The sequence below is a fragment of the Syngnathus scovelli genome, chromosome 9, assembly GCF_024217435.2.
Source record: "Syngnathus scovelli strain Florida chromosome 9, RoL_Ssco_1.2, whole genome shotgun sequence".
In the NCBI taxonomy this organism is placed as follows: Eukaryota; Metazoa; Chordata; class Actinopteri; order Syngnathiformes; family Syngnathidae; genus Syngnathus; species Syngnathus scovelli.
This window is the reverse complement of record NC_090855.1, coordinates 4038533-4054650: the sequence shown is the minus strand read 5'-3', so window position 1 is coordinate 4054650 and position 16118 is coordinate 4038533. Positions and strand designations below refer to the sequence as shown.

Sequence of the window (16118 nt, the reverse complement as noted above, 5' to 3'; positions counted from 1 at the left end):
TTGTCCAAGGGGACTTCATGTCGGTCAGTCTGTCTGTTTTGCTGGCCGTGAGCCTTCCTCCCGTCTGTGTCGTTCGTTCCCCACCTGCCTCCCTTCCAACTCCTTTTCCCTGCAATAAATCCTGGTTCAAGCTGCATTTGGTCGCCCTGGCTCAACTCATTCCTGACATTTTTTCATCGTAAAATGTTGCAGCCTAATATTAGGCTTACTTTTTTTTTCTGGAAGCAATTTGTAATAAACTACGGTTAGAAGAACATAATACGACTATTCTTCCACCATATATTTTTGCGCTTATCGCACCTTTTTCGTGAAATATTGACTTTCTTTTAACAGCAAGTGCCCTTGTAAAATGATGACCTAATTCCCAAAGCTTTGACATTAACTCCCTTTCCACGTAACCGTGCCTTTTCCCTATATTTAAAATTTTACAACTTTGCCATATAACATGAACGTTTGACTTCTTTTGCGACGGTATATGACATTTGTAACAAAGCTTTATGATGGACCTGTTACATTTTTCTCTCATAAATCTGCGACTTTCATTGTTTTATCTCAACAACTCCCCCAGCCCTACAACTCCCCAAATATTAGAAACTAATTCAGATTCATATGCTTTCTGTTTGAAAAGATGGCTTGAGAACAGAAAAGACATTTCAAAATAGATTTATGATCAGCAAAGATATATTGAACGTGAACGCACCCTCTCAACCTCTCTCTCTCTCTCTCTCTCTCTCTCTCTCTCTCTCTCTCTCTCCATCCATCCATCCATCCATCCATCCATCCATCCATCCATCCATCCATCCATCCATCCATCCATCCATCCATCCATCCATCCATCCATCCATCCGTCCGTCCGTCAAGAGACACTGCACGCATACAATCAGTGGGAATGTCATGTTGAGCGCGGAGGCGTCTGCATGGACCTTCTATTTTCCTTCGAGGCCTTTCTATAAGGACGGCGTGTAAATAGAGCAGCCTACGCGCGGGATGAGGCGGTACCACCGCCAGCACCCCCACTCCACCGATCAATCACGAGGAGGGACAGTGGCCTCTTTTGATAAAAAACGCCAAATTGTCATTGGACAGATGCAATCATGTGACAAGCCGCACGCTCTCTGTCCTCTGCAAAGCAAACAATTCACATTATACAGGTCCCCTGTCCACTTTAGCAGTCTAAATAATTTCACTACTTTTAAATGACGCATCTCCCAAAAGAGGCTTATCCGAAACTAACGAGGAGTAGGAGGAGATGAATTACGCATTTGGCCTTGAAAGTGGTTTCATCAACAGTCAGCCGTCGCTCGCCGAGTGCCTGACATCCCTCCACGATGCGTTTCAGACTACGTCCATCAACACATCGACGCGGAATCCTCCTCCCCCTCCTTCGGACCAGCCGGCGAGTTGCTCCAGAAGCCCGCAGCACGCTGCGGCGCCATCCGCTGCCGCGCAGTACGCGTGGATGAAGGAGAAGAAAAGCACCAAGACTCCTGCAGGCTCTCCTCCACTGCAAGGCAAGACATGATTGATAACTCCCATGTTAATAACTTCCATGTTATCTGCACGCATGCATGACAGACCTTACGTGGGCGTATTTTTTTTTCCCCAAACCATGAAAGATTTGGATTTTAAATCATGTCTTAAAATTGTGATGGATTGTGCATCTGGCGTGAATCTCCGCTTGTCTGTCATAAATCTTTGGTTGCATCACGGCAACTTTCACCTCATGCACATTATCAAGCCACAATTTGGCTTATTTTTCTTTATTTCAGCTTCAGCAGAGTTAATAATAGCCGAAAACGATTGCCCCGCGGCATCCTGCAGGAGGTTGAGGACAGCGTACACCAACACGCAACTTTTAGAGCTGGAGAAAGAGTTCCACTTCAACAAGTATCTCTGCAGACCTAGGCGACTGGAGATAGCCGCCTTGTTGGATTTAAGCGAGAAACAAGTGAAAGTGTGGTTCCAGAACCGCAGGATGAAGCACAAAAGGCAGACGCACTGCAAGGAGAACCGTGAGAACAAAAGCAAATACGCGAAGGACTTTTTGGAAGAGGAGCCAGCCAAGGGGCAGAGGTATTTCCAGGAAAATTGTTTCAATTCACAACATTGTCCTAATAGCCACAATGGCGACAATGATTCGACTTTGTGCATAAGTGAGAAAAATGTCAAACATCCTCCGGACTGCGCTCCCACCACGGCTCCCTTCTGTGCGCCCGAAATAGGCCCGGAGAATAATCTTTCCCACGTCTCGCACGGTGAATACTCCCCGGATTTGGACGCCTCTTTGCGGGAGCTTCCTCGAGCATCCTCGTTCTCGCAAGACTGGTCCGATTCAACTCCGCTGCCTTTATCACCTGAAACTTTTGAGCTTTTCTCAGAAACACTCACAACTATGGACTTGCATAATTTGAGCTATTGAAATGGTTTTAGTTTCATTCACATTATTTTTCTACAAAGAGGAATTATTTAATAAATGACGTAAGGTAAATTAAGACAAATAAGAACACGCGGGTCTTGGGTATTACATTTACACCATATTTATTGTGGAAATAAATCTTCAGATTTATTGTAATCAAATTTACATTTCTTAAATATTTTTTAAAGGTTTGTTTTAATCCCGCCCCCGTAAAAATACTGTTTATAATTTAATTTTTCGTGCAGTTTCGACTTTTGGATGTTCAAAGAAAGACGATTCGCCTGCTTGGAGTCAAGGAGGGCAAAAGCTACGACTTTTCTCCGCTCTCTAATTAAATTTTATTGCCTATAAAACTCACAGCATTGAGGGTGCTTGTTTATTGGCTTTTTCGCTGTGTAATGCCTTCTTTGAATTAAGTATGCTTGCACCATTGTGGTTCCCCCAAACTTTTTTTAATGAGCAACAATATACTTGGGAATTAATTAAATTAATTAATTTTTCGGCTAAAAAAGAAAAAAAAAGGCAGGTGAAAAATTATTTTATTGCTATTATTAGCCCAATTTTATTTTTTACAAATACTATTTGTAAAATAGCGGAATCTGAAGGCCAAGGAATTGCTTGTTTATTTTCAAATTTAAAATGATGAGGCAAAATATTATAATTGAACACAAGTGGTAAAGAAACACAGGCAGACAGGGACGTTTTCTTTAGAATGAAAAAAAACAATTACTGTTCAGCTTGTGTGCTTAACCTTTAGTATTTTTTGTTTATGTATTATGCTGCACCCTGGTGGATAAAGCGCATACCAAGAAGAGCAGGACAATGTCCATTGAATTATGCATTTTGAATGAAAATGAATGTTTTTCATTTTTGCCATTCTATTTAATTGTTTTAATATTATATTTTTCATTATGTATATTATTGTAGAGCTATCTTTTCTGATTAAAAACACATTACAAAAATTTCCTTTGCGTTTTTTCAGGAGTACTGCAATGGATTATGGAATATCCATTCATTTCAGTAGGAAAAGATGATTTGATCATCTGAGTGGTTTGAGTAACAAGCGGTCACTTAAAAATAATTTGTGCATCAAGTATTATCATTAAATTATGAACCCTGCAAATTGAACATTTGTTTATAAGCAACCATTCAAAACAAAGCTCTGTCTTTTTAGTAAACAAAAAGTATGCATTTGGATTTTCCTGCTTGCACACAAATGTGCACACACACCCAGCACACACAGCACACGGGTGAAAGGTCAAGCTGTCTCTCCTTTCCTCTCCAAGCAGGGAGGAACTAGTGCCAGGTCAGAAGGGGGTCATGATTTGAATGCACAGAGAATTTGAGGATAAATCCAAACCGTATGTGACACAATATTTTTGTACAGTAAAATATGATTCAATCATATTGTGTTGACTAAACAGGCTAATCTACAAAGTCAAAAGAAGAGAGCGCAAATAAGTTCTTCACATATCCCCTTGATAGGTGCAATGACATTTAACTCGCATTATGAGTAGTTCAAAGACTCTCTTCACCTGGAGTGTGTAATGAATGGGGCCTGTCATTCCATAATTCATCATCATTTCTGTAAACTACAACCATAATCATCAAGCATCTATCATGATGCATTTTTTAATACCGCTTGCCTCATTAGGCTAGTGGATGATCTTGAACCTATCCCAGCTGACTTGGGGTGGGATACACGCCCGACTGGTCGCCAGCCAATCGCAGGACACATACCGATAAACGACCATTCTATGGGCAATTTGGAGTCTTCATGGAGCCTGACATGCATGCTTTTGGAATGTGGAGGAAACAGGAGTACCAGTAAACCAACACAAGCATGCAAATTGCATGCCTGGGAATCAAACCTGGAACCTTTTAACTGTGAGGCAGATGTGCTCACACTTCCATCATGCATCCATGCAAACTCAATAAAGAACATTAGTATTTAATACTCTGTATTTTGTGGATATCATGAATGCAGACAAAAAGTACGGAAATTCAGTTTTGTTGAGTAATCATATTAAAAGCTATTTGAAAATTTCTTGTATAGATAAAAGGATAACCAAAAGAGAAAAACTTTTCCGAGCAGATTTACAATGGTGTAAACTATGCACAGCATTTTATTGATGCTGTGAGGGGGATGTTACCGCTATCAAAAGAGGAACACCTTTCTGCCTATCAATAATCCCTGTTTGGATTTACAATGTTGCCGTAAACATCATAAACTAAACTGTCCCCTCCCCCTCCATTTGCTCGTGACATGTGCCAGGAGCCCAGCGTGATATTATGAAGAATCAATGTAAAATATGACAACGCTATTGTGCTGTGACTTTAATAGTGCGTCAAGCCCCATTAAAGCATCAAGTAGGCAGTAGCTGTCTCGTATATCGTCTGCATACACACAAAGGCCGCAGCGCCCATAAACGTCACTGCGCGTGCATGTATGCGTGCGTGCGTACGTGCGTGTGCCCGCTAATAAATATTGCACGGATCACTTCCGCCTTTTGCGCGGGAGCTGTTCAACTCGCCACTACTTCCGCATCACGTGACCTTTGCCTCCAGCTGGACTCTTTGCTCAAATTAACACGGCGGCAACAATGAGAGCTGTTCCAGAAGAACTAACTTCGCTCATTTCAGGTAAAAAAAACACTTTTAAAACAGACTAGACAACATTCTTAGGATGTTGCCATTTTTGTTATTTAGAAATTGAGATAAACCGCACTTCTCCACTCCAGGCTGCCTCTAAAAGAGGAAGCAGAGGCTATAATATGGATGATAACTTCTGTTACTTTTTCTGTCACTTCGAGTTCGAACGCGTACCTGTTAATTTTTTACCTCTTCAAATCAAATATTTTCAAATTTCTTTTCCCTTCTACTGTTTAGACCTTGAGACTTTCCTCTGTGATGGCCTGAAAGGGGAAAATCTGAGCAAGAAGGCGAAAGATAAGAAAGAAGCATTCATTAAACGGATTAAAGAGGTCAAATTAGGGTATGCATCCTTCTGTCTGTTTTATATCCCATCCATGATACTTAAAGTATGTCTTCTTTCTTCTAAACAGCTTTCCACATGATTTCAAGGAAAAGAGTAAGTTATTTTTATTTGTAAAATAACCTACATTGATATTTATGTGATATGGGTCACCTCGCAACGTCATTTTAGTTGGTCTGTGAGAACTTGACTTCTGTTCAAACCAAATACAGTAATCCCTCGTTTATCGCGGATAATTGGTTCTAAAAACCACCCGCGATAAGTGGAATCCGCGAAGTACGGTCACCAATAAGTACTGGGCAGGCTAACGAGTTAGCGGAAAGATGCTAATTCGCGATCGTGCTAACACGCAAAAACGGACTTCTAAAGGAATGTAAACGAACATTTGGAGCAATAACACATTGTCCTAAAGGTTAGACGCATGTTTCCTCAATTTAGAAGTTTTATTTAGACTTTTAAATTGTTTTTTAATTTGGAAAAAAAATCTGTGATGTAGTGAAGCCGCGATAAACGAAACGTGAAGTAGCGAGGGATCACTGTACAACACAACTTTTCACCTTGAGTTATACTGGCACCGCCAGTAAACAAATTTGTCATTTAACCGAGTCAGAGCGATTGAGAATGGCTTGAGCGATGATTTTAGCCGCCTTCTCTACCGCTATAATTTGAATGTGTGATGTCATTTAAAAAGATTTTATGTGAGGTAAATTGCTTAGAAGGGAGATGGAAGACCAGCTGTAATTTACATTACAACACATAAGTGGATTCAAAATAGACATGATGGAAATTCAGACATGTTCACTGAGGGACTCGCTAATTAATTGACTTTTCTGTTGCATGGATTAACGAGGAGTAGTATGCTGTCATCATGAGAAGGTCTATAGAAATGATAACCAAATGCAGGTGTAGTTATGAAATATGAAAAGCTGACAACTATAACTACCTCATGTTTTAGCCACACACCTTGTTGGTAAACAAACACGCTGTAGCTCGGCATCTGCAGTGAATTATAGCGAACCATGAACTTTAACCCAAGTTGTTATTTTTGGTTTACTATTACGACCCCTTCGCCATTATACAGTACATTTATGTGGTTTCACTATTATCACTCTCCCCCTGAGGGCTGCCATGACTACCACGTGGCCTGCAATAAAAACAAGTTTGACCCCCTGGTTTCTAACCACAACAATGACGTGGGCACTTTTCTCCTCTGCGGTCCTCCTTCAGGTGGCGAGGACTCAGGTGAAGATGAGGAGGAGGCGGACAGCAGCAACAACGATGCAGGCTCGCTGCAGTCCGAGCGCACCGACAGAGAGGAGGACCCCTATGAGGGTAAAAGCGCTCTGAACGAGCTATTCGCTAGACTTTCTCTTAAACAAAGTGACTTGGAGAGTCAGAGTGAAAGAGACATTCCAACTGTAACTTGGCAACCCACTTTGGGAAGACATTTGAGAGCGTAACTGCTTTTACCGCCACCTGTTTTACTGCACAAGAGTGTTTTATTGCTCGTAGACGCACTGAAGTACCAAGTCTGAGAAAAACATCAACATAGATTTAACCCTCTGTGCCCTTCAAAGCATAACCTTTACTCTAGTATTTGTAGGAAACTCTACTTTTAATTGTACTATATATGTCAATGGTAGAAACAGCATGAGACTAGCAGCCTGGAATGTTAATTATATATATATATATATATATATATATATATATATATATATATATATATATATATATATATATATATATTTTTTATTTATTTAAAGTGATGTGCTTGGGTAATATTTGAAATTGCACATTTCCCATTTTGTATTTTTTTTCCCTCGTTTATCCTGGGAAATAGCGTCCATTTACTTTTTTACTGTAGCTTCATGACCCTCATTTTAACCTTTCACATACACTAAACAGTTCCTATTAATGCAAAGACTATGGAATACTTTTAGGATCTATTATTTAACTGATTATCCCATCAGGTATTCAAATGATCTCAGAAAAAGTTGATTCTGAATAATAATCCAAAATATGCTTGCATGCTTTAGATACCATCCTCATATAGGTGTACCTAATGTTATGGCCAACGATGTGTGTCTGTTCACGTATCAAAATAAAGTGTCAAGGAAGTCCAAGTGAAGTGGCGATTCAGAGGAGAAGAAGAGGGGGGGGGGTTTATGGCCCGTAACCAGCTGCCAATTTTATGGCGTCTCGTTCACACAAAGCAACTTTGACACAGCAGTTGAACATTTGCATTGAAGTTGCACAGTGCAGCGAGGAAGCAAAAAGTCCCCCAGTGGATGTGCTGGAACTTTTTGACAACCATCATCTCATTCTGGGGATGTTAGAACCCATCTGTTGGCGTTCTACTCATCAAAAAGTTTTGAATACCCAAAACTCTCTTTCAGGGTCGCAGCAGTCTCCACCAGTGGCGGCCCAAGACCTGCAGTCGATTCTCATGTCGGGATACCTGGAGAAACGCAGGAAGGGTGTGTGGTCAGCTAACAGAACACACTGCTCCATCCAAGTTACATTCCAAAAACATGAATAAGTCAACAGAAGGTTTTGATTGGTTGTATGTGGTTATTTTAAGTCGTTTGGTCTTCTTGACAGATCACAGTTTTTTCGGCCAGGAGTGGCAGAAGAGATGGTGCGCTCTTAGCTATCGCACCTTCTACTATTACGGCAACGAGAAAGGTATCACTTCTATATTCAACCCCAATTCGAGTGACACAAAAGGAACGTTGACCGTGACACTGTTGCCGTGTGACAGACAAGCAGCAGAAAGGCGAGTTCAACGTCGATGGCTACAATGTCAAAATGAACACCAGCTTACGGAAAGATTCCAAGAAGGACTTTTGTTTTGAAGTCTCGGCCCCTGACAAGCGAGTCTATCAGGTGCTGAACATTTGCTGTCCCTTTTTTTTTTCCAATATGAATGTATTACATTTTTCTTCCTGAAATGTATTCATCGATTCGACACCGCTGCATATAAATGTATTCAAATGTGTAGGTTTTAAGATGAAAACATCTTGCTTGCGGAGCATTTTTGTGATTCATGAATTCAGTGTTTGTTTCTGTCAAGTGTCAGATGAATAATTTGTCTGACTGCCATATTTTTGCCCATCCTTTGATTAGTTTTGTGCGGCATCGGTGAAGGAGGCAAAGGAATGGGTGAAATGCATCGACCTCGTCTTGAAAGGTTTGCCGTACGACTGCGGTTGCTAATTATGGATTTCTTGAAGTTATATTTTGCAAATTTATCTGCAGATAAGTCTGGTATCATCCAAGAAGAAGAAGAAGAGGACGAAGAGGTGCATGAGGAGGAACAGCAAACGTACGACGATGTGGGACTTGCACCAGATACAGACATTTATGAAGTGCTCCCAGGTAAAAACAGTATACGTATATTGTTTGAATTCATAAATATTATTAAATATTAGCTAGACGGGGATGTTAGGGTAACAACTTTCACAAACTCCCAAAATTAAACGATGGCAGTTTTGTATAAGAATCATTGGATACTCTTTGTCTAATGTGAATTTCTATAATTCCAAATTGTCTTTCCACAGCTGTTTAAATTTGCTGAAGCAACACAAATCATTTGTGATTCATGATAAAACTTTACAACAGAAATAAACTTTTTGGCTATCTAGCAGACGCGGCATCGTAGATCAAGAGAATGGCTTGGATGCTTTTTCGCTCATTTTTCCTTGTCACTTGGTGCAGAATTGGTGGGGGCACGCTCACGAGGCCCAAAGCCCAATTAAAAAATTGGCCCGTGCCTGCCGTGCCGTTTGATCGACAACCGAGGGGCTGACAAAACGGCACTATGAGGATTACGAGACAACTTTATTTATACACGTTCATTTCCCAATTGAATCATTGCTCTGTATTAGATATAAAATGCCAAATTGAATGGAAGAAAACGGCATCGGGTGACCCTCGACATTAATCTTTAAGTGCCGCACTTGCGTTGGTTCAACAGAAAAAGAGAAGCGACAATTTTAGGGGAAGTTTTACAAGTACGCAATCCTGGGACTTGATCGCAACCTTCTTAACCAACTTCCTGTTACAACAAGAGCTGTTTTTATTAGCTCCATATATCAAATATTGAACTTGAGATGATTCATTTCTTGTTGTTTACGTCCTGTTTTGCAACTCGATGTGCCCAGAAACAAGCAGTGACTTCCAGAACTACTACCAAGGCATATGGGACTGTGTCGGGGACCACCCAGATGAACTCTCCTTCAAGCGCGGAGAGACCATTTATATATTGAGCAAGGTAATGAAAACCTGCCTTGTCTAAAACCTAGAATGTAGATATTTTTCTTAATGCACAAACTCAACAGCTATGTTGAGTGAGGTGCCAGGACCACCTGAATGAAGTTATTCCTAGGCCCTGGGAGGAACTGCTTCTTGATATCCTTTACTGGCAGCACCTGGCCGGCTGCCTGGAGCTGGAGGCCGAACGGGCCGCAGTCCGCCTCAGGCGCTCTGATGGGGATTAGATGTGTCGCGACGGAAACTGTTTTAGTGCCGTTGGCTCGCCGCACCGTTCCATCTGGGCCGCCTCAGCGCGCTTCCGCTGCTGCCTTCAGCCCACACACCTATCAGACGCCTCGCTCACCTCGCCAAATAGGAATGTGTGTTCTCAGGAAGCCAAAGCCCGGTCTGACACGCTATTCAGAACAGGCGAGGACGTGTGCTGGACGTCCAATTTCCGAGGCTTGTCAGCTAGCTAGAGGCTGTGGAGGACTGAGAGGACCTTTTAGGACAAAACGAGAGCAATTTTGTTCCTTTATGCTACTAGCACAATTATCCTTGCAAACAAGAGTGCAAAAAATGAAAGTAATTTCAGCCCCATGTGTGAAATGCTGACCTTGGTAGCTGGATGGATTCTTGGCCCATGTTGCTAACTTGAGTCTTGCTGACAGCTTGCCAAGGCATTTTTGTAGTCTAGTCTGCCATCTAGTGGCCGTTGCGTGCAATCATCCCCAAAAAAACAACTACATACTGCATTAAAGTAGATCATTATATTTTGCTCCTAGTTCTCGTACAGGTATACAAGATGCACGTGCACTGCATCAAATGTGATTTTAATATGTTGCCCTTCTCATGTCACTAAACTGAATAGAAATGTCTGATTGCAGTTGTTCCCCACTGCAATCTGAAGTTATATTAAATACACATGGATGATATTGATACCTGATTATTCTTGATAATCTCCAGCAGTTAATGTAGTGTTAAATGAAAAATTCGATTATTATTTTTTGTTTCTACTATTGGAAAACATTTTCTTGAGTTGAAATTCTCAAGTGTTCCTTTTGTTGCCCGCTGACAGTGTCAATCATTTGTGTTGATCACCAAAATGAATGATGTCCCTTTCACTGGTGCGAGGAACAAAACGAAACAAAGCAGACAGACGTTCCAGTGCTCAATGGCCAAATGCTTGTTTATGACTCCCCTCTTTGTGTGCGGAAAAGGGCCAAGAATCAAGTTGCCCTTTCACTCGGACTGCCAGCGCCATTAGCTGGAACCTTGGTGTTGGGGGTTGTGGCCCACTGCGAGGCCAATGACCATAAAACCTGTCTGGGCTGCAGCGGGAGGGACAACCGACTCCTTGCTCCACTCACGCTCCCCTCCCCAATTCTCCATTTCCATCCCTCCCCCATTCCTCAGCTCAGAAATAGCTGTAGTGCTACAGCTGCGGGACCCCCCAGTCGGACCTGAGTGTTGATTATAGTGCCCGACTGTGGCTGAGAAGGGCGGGGGGGGGGGGGGGGGGGGGGGTCGCTTTTGTCCAGATATGCCGCACCAAACACCCGCCCCCTTCCCCCCTCCTCCTCGGTTCAAGTCACAGCACATAAAACTAATGGAGAAAAGTAACGTCTCACTTCCTTTAAGTGGCTGCAATGGTTGATAAAATGTAAACACTGTCCCGGCAGTAATGCTGCTGCTGTGTGATGTTACTGTAACCTACATTAACCCGCCCTTTAACACGTACTGTCCAATATGCGCTTGTAAACAGATGCACTGATTGTTTCCTTAGCCGTAGGTATTAAAACGACAAGGCGGCGTTACTTGCAGAGCACGGCTTCCGCGTGTAGCCAGCGACGGCTGCCATTAGCCGTTTGTCTCTCTTCATGTTGCGTCCCGCACCCACTCAAGTGCGACTTATTTGTCAGCCCGAACCGCACAATGAGGTGTTGCCACTTTCAAAGGCTAGTGACAGGAAGTTGTTATCTGCACACACACACTACACACCCACACACATAGGTCATTTCTGCTTTATTACCAAGAGGCCTCACTTTTATCATGTGACAAGCAAATAGTGGTTGTGACGGGCTTTCGAGATGGTCCACAGTCCAACTTTGTCGTTGCAAAGTGCAGGCGAATGCTTCTCTGTAACGGCAATCCTGAGATATCATGTTAATACGGTGACCCCAGGAGCAACAGGGGGATGACGCCAGAGTCATCGCATTTCTTTCTGGCAATGGCGTGACAGGCTTTTAATCTTCTCTGTAGAGAAAGTCCAATATTTTCAATCAATACGGTACATGTTTGGACTAAGAAAAATGCTAGTCCAATATTCCCAAATGAGCCACACATTTTCTCGGAGCAATGGCTGCTGTTAAGCTCAGCAGAAAAAAATGGAGACCGACTAATATGACTTTGTTTTGTTTCTTGGACACTCAATAAGTGAATACAGAAGTGGTCCGGTCTGGCTTTCAGACACTATGCAGGTCCCTTGTTCCGCCCTTCTGCGCCGTTCCCAGTGTTGATTCATGTTCCGGCCAAGACTTTGATGTGAGGTCAGACTCTTGGTCAAAGAAAAGTCGAGACTTGTCTCCACAGTATCGTCCACGCAGCTCGCTATGCTAACAGCCACTCGGAGGAACTTTTACTTTGCCTTGCCGTGACAGATTTATACGTGATGGCTTTTACGTACATTGAGACTGATGTGTGTATAATCTGGCAGTCAGGAGGAAATGTGATGGTGAGCAGAAGACAATGCAAGGTAATGTAGAAACAGTGGACCCTCGAAGGTCACGCGTGATTTGTTCAGGTCCTTAAAGGGGAAATCAAGTCGTAAAAAAATTCTCCACAATCTGTTCCATGCGCAGGCAAGCAGCACACTAAACGCGGTATTCTGATTATCAGTTACATACGTGACCAATCCCGGAAAAGAAGTGAAGCATGATGGTCGTTACCTGAGCCCCCTTTTCGGCACTGTGATGTCATTTTCAGTTGTCGCCAAGGGTTACGAAAAAAAATAGCCATCCCCGGAGATGGATAAAAAGGGTCGGTCTTTTTTGCTTAATTCATATTCCACAAACGCAATTTAAATTCGAAAGCTGTGTAAAAAAAAAAAAAAAAAAAAAGTGAGTGCACGTGTGTCTCTGTTTCTTGTTGGTGACTTCTCATCCTGAATGATTTTTGCATGTGTCTTTCTTCAGGAATACCAAAGCTATGGTTGGTGGGTTGGAGAGAAAAATGGAAATATTGGAATTGTGCCCAGAGACTACCTGCTGGAACTCTATGCTTTATAAATACAAGCCTGTGAGTGGATCATACTGGTAATCATTTTGCTTAGTTCATTCAAATAGACTGGCATGCACTTCCAGAGCCCCTGAGATCCACAACTATTTGACTGAATTGTTTTCCTGAATATTCCACATTTTCTTTCATCAAATGTATTCTCCACGGGTGCTTAGGCAGTGGCGTAAATTTATTTTTAGGGCCCCAAAGTGTCTTAATATTATAATTAATATAATAATTTTCATGTTTTCACATTATCAAATGACATTTTTACATCTGAATATTTCACACTGTTAATACTCTTACATTTGTACTTGTCTGCAGCTTTCGTTTCCCTAAAAGAAAAAAAAAGTAATTTGTAGCCGTAGTTTTATTCTTTTTTTTTTTGTACATCCAATTGTCCCGTCCATTCAAAAACATACTTTATATGTGTTCAAATTCAGTTGTTGACCTTTATCTTTACTGTTCGTAACTTCTCATTCCACTAAGTCGCAAGGGCCATTCAAGTTAGGTAAAACGTTTTAACCCTATAATTATACCACAAGGTGGCAACAGAGACCCTATGAAGGTTATAGATCTAACCGAGCCGTAACCTTTGCCCTTTTTAGTGTCATAGCTGGACACCGACTGTCAATACGAGACGCTCTCAGTCACTTTTCCGATAAATACATATGTATCTATTTGTAATAAAATGATTCATTGATTCAGTCAGCACTTTTGCTGCGTACTTCAAAGGGGTCTCAGTGTGTTTTACGGCGCCCGAGAGAGTTTGCCGGGCAGCCGATCACAGCGTGCCAGATGGCCGGTTGGGCCGTGTGCCTGAGGTGCACTAATAAGGCAGACAGGCACTCTGATAGCACAGACGCTTATCGCCCTCCGAGGGGCCGTTTGACAGCGGGCGAGGCAGCGTTTGCTTGGCGCGTTCTTGCCGAGGTTAGACACACACTGTACATATCATTTTACTGCCTTCCTGAGTCAAATAGCCAGGCACGGTTTTTTTGGGCCCGCTCAAGGTTTTGTCAAGGTTGTGACAAACTGGGAAGGGAATTGTCAGCGTTTCCCTTCATCTTTCCTCCAGCGTCTGGGGTTTGTTCCTCCCCGGTGATGAGCGAGCCCGGCGTCCTTTGGGTGACATTCAAAAACGACATAAATCCCGCTCTTGAGTCTTTTGCTGTACGGTGAAGCTTCTCTCCTGATTGGACCTCTCGTCAATTACCATAATTAATTATTGAATATGTTGTGTTATAGGTGGAGGGGAAATATTTTGTTTTAGGCGAGAAGGGAATTTTCACTCAGCACAGATCATCAAATGACATATGTGCGGCAACAATACGTCATGCGGTCACGTCAGCCAACACTTTTGTTTTGATACGTAAATCAGGATTTCAACATGCCGTTCCTTGTTGCCTGGCTTGATATTTACCCTCAGCGTGTTTCTTTTACTGTCCGAATATGGTTGCCAGAAGCAAGTAAGACTAAATATTGCCTTTCATTTTTATGTGACAATAATGGATTTCCTTAATGGATGTCAACTGCACCCCCATCCCCCGTTTAGATGTAGTCTGCCATATTCTGGAAATATACAGGTTCTTTTATTGCAATTTAACATCAAGATAAAATGTTTCCTAGATAAATGCCAGCACATCATGAATCTATAGCGCACTAAATTACACTAATGATACCACAACATCACCAATTAATACCTGGGACCATAAAGATGTGCCTATATCACCAATAGAGACTAGATAGATACAGTAGGTTAGAAACCATAGGACCATACATCTACAGTGGAAAGATTTATTTATTTTTTTGAGATTACAAAATGCGCTGTAAAAGATGACGACAACATAGGTAACGTAAAACTAAAATGATATTTTTCCATGATCTTGGAGAATTGGTGATGATAATAATAATAATAATAATAATTAATAATAATACATGTTTTTGTAGGTACTTAAAGCAGGTTTATTCAGAAAAAATAATAGTAGTTTATTATTATTATTATTATTATTATTATTTGTTATTAGAGGTGCAGTGATAATCAACAACTACTAATTACAAATTAATTGATAGTAATTTGTGATAATCGATTAATCGTTTAAATACCTATTTCATTTAAAATTGTCCAAACGCCCCCCAAAAAAACTGTTTTTGAAAGAAAATGAAATAAAATCTGATTAATCCATTACACAAATAATCATTAGTTGCAGCCCTAATAATTATTATTAGTCTGCAATATGTCAGCTATGTTTGTGGAATAGGGTTCATGGAAACCAGTAAGCTTTGAGACGTTTCAGCTTCATGGAATGTTATGCCCATGCATCTTGACCTCTTATAACCCTCGAGGCTTCTGCATAGGGCTCAAGGCGTGCTTTACACCGGTCACTGACTGGGACTTCATCTTGATCAAGCTGTCAGCTGTTCACATTCTACACTTTCACCAGGTCGTTGTGACATACAGTAGATCAGCATGCGGCTTCACGGAGACTTTCTGTCGGGAATAGCACCAAAGCTTTATTTATGTGCCATCGTCTGGGATTTCACAGCAAATGTATCGCCTCCCCAACTGGCCTTTTGTCAGTGTTCCATTAAAGCCCCTCTGCTGGTCCACATCCCTAAAAGTCCACATAGACCGTTTTCAAGAGCAGCCCCGTTTTAATTGAGGTCAGGTTCTGTTAACATCACTCACGGCACTTGACACATCAAGGTATCAGGTGGATGATGACTGAATGTGAGGACTAGGTTGTTTCAAAATAAATATTTTTACCTTTAAAACCAGAGCATGTAATTGTTGTGGCTATCCTCAGACATGTACAGTGTTGCGTTTGCACCTAATATACATTTTGGAATTGTCGGACCGTACCACGTGTTTAGGAGATTTTGTATTGTCCAATGAACCCAAGGTTGAACTTTGGTTTGAACTGAAAAATGACACAAATTGAAATAGCTGACAGTGCTAGCACAAATTCTTTGCTAAGAAGCAAAAAAAATAAATAATCGGAGTCACTATAAATGGTTAAATTGAGTTTGAATGTGATGCAACCTCAATATTTCAGTTAAATAGTTTCCTTCCCTTCTCCGGAAAACCCCCCCACAATACACTATTTTTGCAAATCTCTTGCATCACAATTCCTCTCTCTCTGCACCGCCACTTTATTTCGAAACTTCCAAATCCAC

At 41.6% G+C, this 16118-nt stretch overlaps 2 protein-coding genes across 3 annotated transcripts; both read left to right on the top strand.

The window, feature by feature from the left end:
- The first annotated feature begins 174 nt into the window (after nucleotides 1-174).
- hoxa2b (homeobox A2b) lies at nucleotides 175-3222 on the top strand. Its single transcript, XM_049730272.1, has 2 exons — nucleotides 175-1511; nucleotides 1770-3222. The coding sequence occupies exons 1-2, from the start codon at nucleotides 1250-1252 to the stop codon at nucleotides 2417-2419; spliced, it is 912 nt and encodes a 303-aa protein (XP_049586229.1). The 5' UTR covers nucleotides 175-1249; the 3' UTR covers nucleotides 2420-3222.
- Nucleotides 3223-4916: 1694 nt separating this feature from the next.
- On the top strand, nucleotides 4917-14575 carry skap2 (src kinase associated phosphoprotein 2). 2 transcript variants are annotated; one of them, XM_049731904.2, is made up of 12 exons: nucleotides 4917-5059; nucleotides 5306-5411; nucleotides 5482-5507; nucleotides 6639-6743; nucleotides 7808-7888; nucleotides 8013-8096; nucleotides 8173-8297; nucleotides 8538-8601; nucleotides 8670-8789; nucleotides 9575-9684; nucleotides 12860-12962; nucleotides 14020-14575. In XM_049731904.2, exons 1-11 carry the CDS (start codon nucleotides 5020-5022, stop codon nucleotides 12950-12952), a joined length of 954 nt encoding a protein of 317 aa, XP_049587861.1. In that variant the 5' UTR covers nucleotides 4917-5019; the 3' UTR covers nucleotides 12953-12962; nucleotides 14020-14575. The 2 variants fall into 2 exon arrangements, with proteins under 2 accessions (XP_049587861.1, XP_049587860.1); XM_049731903.1 differs by lacking the exon at nucleotides 14020-14575 and having other exon boundaries at nucleotides 12860-13675.
- Nucleotides 14576-16118: the final 1543 nt, after the last annotated feature.